Raw genomic sequence first — 5,000 nt, 5'->3', positions numbered from 1 at the left:
GGGGAGAAAATACGAATAGCCTCCCTTGGAAATCCTGTAAGTCATGCAAGGGTTGCTTCCCTTTAAGTTGAAATCGGAATGGACCGTTTTGGGTATGTCGCTATTATGTGATATATATTTTTTTCTTTTTTTTTTTCTTCTTTGTGTGAATTTTGGTTTGTAGGGTAAATGAGTTATGAAAATTATTTTTGTTACTTTGAAAGTCTAAATTATGTAAAGTTTCTTTCTGTTTGAGCAAGTTAGAGTCTCGTTCACACACACAGACACAGACGGACGCACACACACACACACACACACACACACACACACACACACACACACACACACACACACACACACACACACACACACACACACACACACACACGCACCACCCAAACACATACGTACGCGCTGACGCACCCATGCACACACACCCGCACACACACAAACCCAAAAACATGCGAGCGCGCACGCAGGTACGCATCAATACATAAGCATACAAGTTCCAGTATCCCACCCACTATTCCTTCTTCGTCCTTCACTGCATGCGCTCGCGCACGCACACGCACACGCACACACACACACACACACACACACGCACACACACACACACACGCACACATGCGCACGCATGCACACACTCTCATACGCTGCTAACGCCAGTGCAGGGGAAAAAATTCACGTTGATACACAAAACCCATTAGATATTGAGAGCCAAAGAGTCACAGAGAGAGAGAGAGAGAGAGAGAGAGAGAGAGACAGACAGACAGACAGACAGACAGACAGAGACAGAGAGGGGGGTGGGGTGGGGGGGTTGGGGGATGAGGGAGAGGGCGGGGGATGGAGGTAGTGGGGGGTGGGGTGGGGAGGCTGACTGACATAGCGAGTGAGAGAGAGAAACAGGGAGATGAGGATTGCGTGTGGAAGCAAGGAATCGGCTACCCGTCTAAAATAAGACTGATAAAACACTTGTGTGTGTGTGTGTGTGTGTGTGTGTGTGTGTGTGTGTGTGTGTGTGTGTGTGTGTGAATACAAGCGCACGTGTACGTGCGTACGGACGTAAAAGGAGGGCAGGATACAGACTCACACAGACACACACACACACACACACACACACACACACACACACACACACACACACACACACAATTGCAGTCAATTTTTTTTTCTTCTAAAATTTCAAAATACTCACTCTTTCTGGTTACGAGAATCGACCAAGTCTCCGTCTGGGGTTCCCCGATAGCGCTAACGGTACTAGCAAGGCAACCATACTTTCGGTTCTCTCCTTCAAGCAAATCCGCGACCAGAACACGCACCTTGGACATGTGCGTGTTGGCAGTGTCTATGACACAGGAGGAATAATCGCCAAACGTCACACAGTTGTTGGTCAGAATGTTCAAAGAGGCTAAAACCACATCGTCCGACTCTCGGAACAGCCTCAGCGACAACAGTTTCACTTCCGCCTGCAAGTACCCGGCCCAGCATTCCACTTCCTGTAAGCTGGGAAAGCCTTTGAAGTGGCGTGACGTCATTCCTGGGATAGTCGAGAGAGAGAGAGAGGGAGAAAAAAAAAAATCAACTCGAACCTCACAAAGAAAAGAACATTCCTCCTGGAGTTGGATTGAGTGGAATTTGTTTCAAGATATTTCAAATATTTAAATTAGATTTATTTATTTATTTATTCATTTACTTATTCAAAACGTGAACAAAACCAAGAAAAAAATGATTGCCAACAAAATTTCATGAGTACTTTTGACATTGGCAAAAAAGCTAAATTCATTTGTCGATTCATAAAAAAAAATACATGTAAGACTTTTGATTAACCCAAATATAAAAATTTACGATTCGTTAAATTATTCTTTCTTTCTTTCTTTTTCCTTTTCTTTTGCTTTTTCGTTTCTGCGGCATGTATCATAGCGATGAAATAAAAGTCGATTCAATAAAGTAATGAACTCGAAAATATAAAGAAAATATCAAATAGAAAATCGAAACTGGACATCGTCAGTTATCAATATACACAGTGAATAAATAGTTCAATGGCTATGAACTTTAATTCACTTTCTCTCCGACAGCTAAAAATTGCACACCATAATTTTCTACACCAAACAAGCTAAATAAAAGCAACCAAAAACAAAACTAGGCTCTCCTTCCTTCCCTCCAAGCTATTCAGACACCGTGACAACAGCGGCCGCCATCTTTTCAGCTACACATCAATACACCAACACACTTCCTTCACCAACAGCGACTACCAGCTAGCTGAACACAGACTGCTCCAAACGCTCCAATTGAATCTTAAAACCCCATCCACCGAAAAAACTATCACTCCTGGCCTTCACCAAAATATGAACACGGCCTTTGAGGTACCAAGGGTCGTACCGTTTTCGGCTCCTGAAGAGCTGAGGACGAAGAGAACGAGAGAAATTCCCGCGACAACCCACAGGCTGTCCACCTTCACTGCTGCCATCATGGCGAACTGCCTTCAACTTCAGTGTAGTGGTTGTGGGTAGAGGATGGGGAAAAATAGAAGGGAGGTTGCGTCCCTTGAAATGAGGTTTGCGCCGGGGCGGTAGGATTTGCCTCCCTCTAACTGACAAGCTTCTGCGAGCGTGGAGTTTACTCGCACACGTGTGTGTGTGTGTGTGTGTGTGTGTGTGTGTGTGTGTGAGAGAGACAGACAGAGACAGAGACAGAGACAGATAGAGAGAATGTGTGTGTGTTTCTTTTCTGCGAGCGTGTTACTCGCATGTGTATGTATGTATGTATGTATGTATAGCAGACGTGCGTGTGCGTTCATAGGTGCGTGTGTTTGTGTACGCGTTCGTGTGTTTGTGTGTTTGTGCGTGAGTGTGTGTGTGTGCGCGTGCGTGCGTGCGTGTGTGCGTGTATGCATGCTTGCGTGCGTGCGTGTGTGTGCGTGTGCGCGCGCGCGCGTGTGTGTGTGTGTGTATGTGACAGCGCTTGTGCACACGCCCATACTAAATATACAGTTAAATACAACCTCTTGGATAATTTTCTGTACAGACAACTGGTTGTCCAACACTTTTAGCTCATGATGACAGTACCGATACCAGATGTTCACCGTGGCAGAATCGGTTTGACGTTGGATTTCTGATCCAGTGATAATCAGTGACCAGGGTTCCAGGCCCCGTTATTTCGGCATGGTGTTGTGTCCTTGGGGAAAGGGAGTTAACAGGTGTGAATGGGTTACCTGGCTTTGGTTGTGAAAGGTTGCAACGGCGGAAGGAGAGGACTGGGCCTCGCCTTCCCATCCAGAGCCATTGACATGAGTGGGTATGAATCCACACTGTCCTGATGGCGGTAAAAGTCAAGAAAGGGGAAATATAGTTTGACTGAGAGGAGAAAGGTTGGGGAGGGGGGGGTGGGGGGGGGGGGGGGGGGGTTACCAGATAACAGACGGTCTTCTTATTATACAACCGACTGTGCTTTTGGAGTGTGATTGTCCTTGGAGAAGATAAGACAGAAGAAAGGAAAAGAAACAAAGAAGAAGAAGAAGAAAAACAAACAAGAAAGAGAGAAATGGAAAGACAGACAGAGAGAGAGAGAGAGAGAGAGAGAGACAGACAGACAGACAGACAGACAGAGACAGACAGACAGAGACAGACAGACAGACAGACAGACAGAGAGAGGTGCTGCATGGAAAGGGGGTTTAGAGGTTGGGGGCAGGGGTTGGGGAGGTGGGGGGGTTCCACACACTCAGGCAGGCACAAAAAAAGGAAGAAGCACACAGGGAGAAAGAGACAGACAGACAGAGACAGAGACAGACAGGGAGAGGGAGACAGACAGACAGGGAGGGGGAGACAGACAGAATTAGAGAGGAACAGACATACATAATTATAGACAGACAGAAAGACAGAGAAGTGTGCGTGGGAGGGGGCGGAGAGGGGGGACGGGAGGGGGGTGTCGGGGGGGTGGGGGGCGGGGGGGGGGGGGGGGGGTAGACGGACTGACACACACACAGAGATATAGAAAAAGACTGATAAGTACGCACATGAAAGACTGGGTTACACATCTAGTACAAACATACAAGCATACACACTCTCGCGCACACTCAGACACACGCACACACACTCACTGATCTCCACTCCCCCCCCCCTCCCCACCCTCCCACACAAAACCCCTCCCGCGCCGCCCCCGCCACCATGCACGCATATAAAACAACAACCAACAACTGGATTCAACTAAAGCATGCAATCCATACTCACTCTTCCGCACGACGAAATGCGACCAAGTGATGTCTCTCGCCCCTCCGTGAGCCTTTAGAATCGTGGCGATACAATCGTACTTCCTGCTCGCTCCCTCCTCCAAATCCGACACCAGAACTCGAAGATAGGAATCGTGAGTGTCCAAAGTGTTCACAAAACAGGAGGAATAATCGTCGTGTGTTAGACACGTGTTAGTGAACACGTTTAAAGAGGCCAACAGGTGACTGTCCGAAGGCCGGAATATTTGCAGCGACATTAGTTTGACTTCCGGTTCCAAGCCGTCGCCTTTGCATTCTACTTCCTGTAGGCTCGCGATGCCCTTGAACTCTCGTGATTTCATGCCTGAAAGGTCGAATGTTTATTTTCTTTCCTACCATACTACGATCTACAATTTATTATGCAGGATCCTTCAAGCTATTCTGCTCCTGCGATTACTTGCACCACTACTACTGACATTGTTATTATTATTGCTATTATTATCATTATTATTATCATCGTCATCATCCTACTTGGCATTATTAATATTGCTATTATTACTTCTTGTCTTTAAGTACTCGGGGACGGACTATACAAGGACTACAATTTACTCGAAAACAACAGATGAGAAAAGGCTTAATTGGTCTGGATTTTTAAAGCATCTTTTACTTTAATTGAAAATCAACATTGGTTCCCTAATGCTTTGTATCACCTGACAATATACCGATTACTTATCACCACTGTTGTAGAAAAAAAAAAATCAGCGTAACAGAAGCATCAGAGGTGAAATTTGCTTCTCTTTTTGAGAATTCTCTGCGT

The 5,000-nt window shown here is 46.2% G+C and overlaps 1 protein-coding gene across 2 annotated transcripts in view; it reads right to left on the bottom strand.

The window, feature by feature from the left end:
* The window catches only part of LOC143277441 (uncharacterized), a 179,958-nt gene that overhangs the window by 158,778 nt on the left and 16,180 nt on the right, over nt 1–5,000 (bottom strand). The window contains exon 2 of one of the 2 annotated variants that reach the window (XM_076582261.1): nt 4,206–4,547. The exons of the other annotated variant lie outside the window; for it this stretch is intronic. Coding sequence (XP_076438376.1) covers nt 4,206–4,545 — 340 coding nt within the window. The 5' untranslated portion in view covers nt 4,546–4,547. The remainder of the gene's footprint in view (nt 1–4,205; nt 4,548–5,000) is intronic. 2 annotated transcript variants of the gene reach the window in all.

This window comes from Babylonia areolata, chromosome 34 (assembly GCF_041734735.1).
Source record: "Babylonia areolata isolate BAREFJ2019XMU chromosome 34, ASM4173473v1, whole genome shotgun sequence".
NCBI classification, from domain to species: domain Eukaryota; kingdom Metazoa; phylum Mollusca; class Gastropoda; order Neogastropoda; family Buccinidae; genus Babylonia; species Babylonia areolata.
The sequence above is the reverse complement of the archived record's forward strand: the minus strand, read 5'-3'. Positions and strand labels throughout refer to the sequence as shown.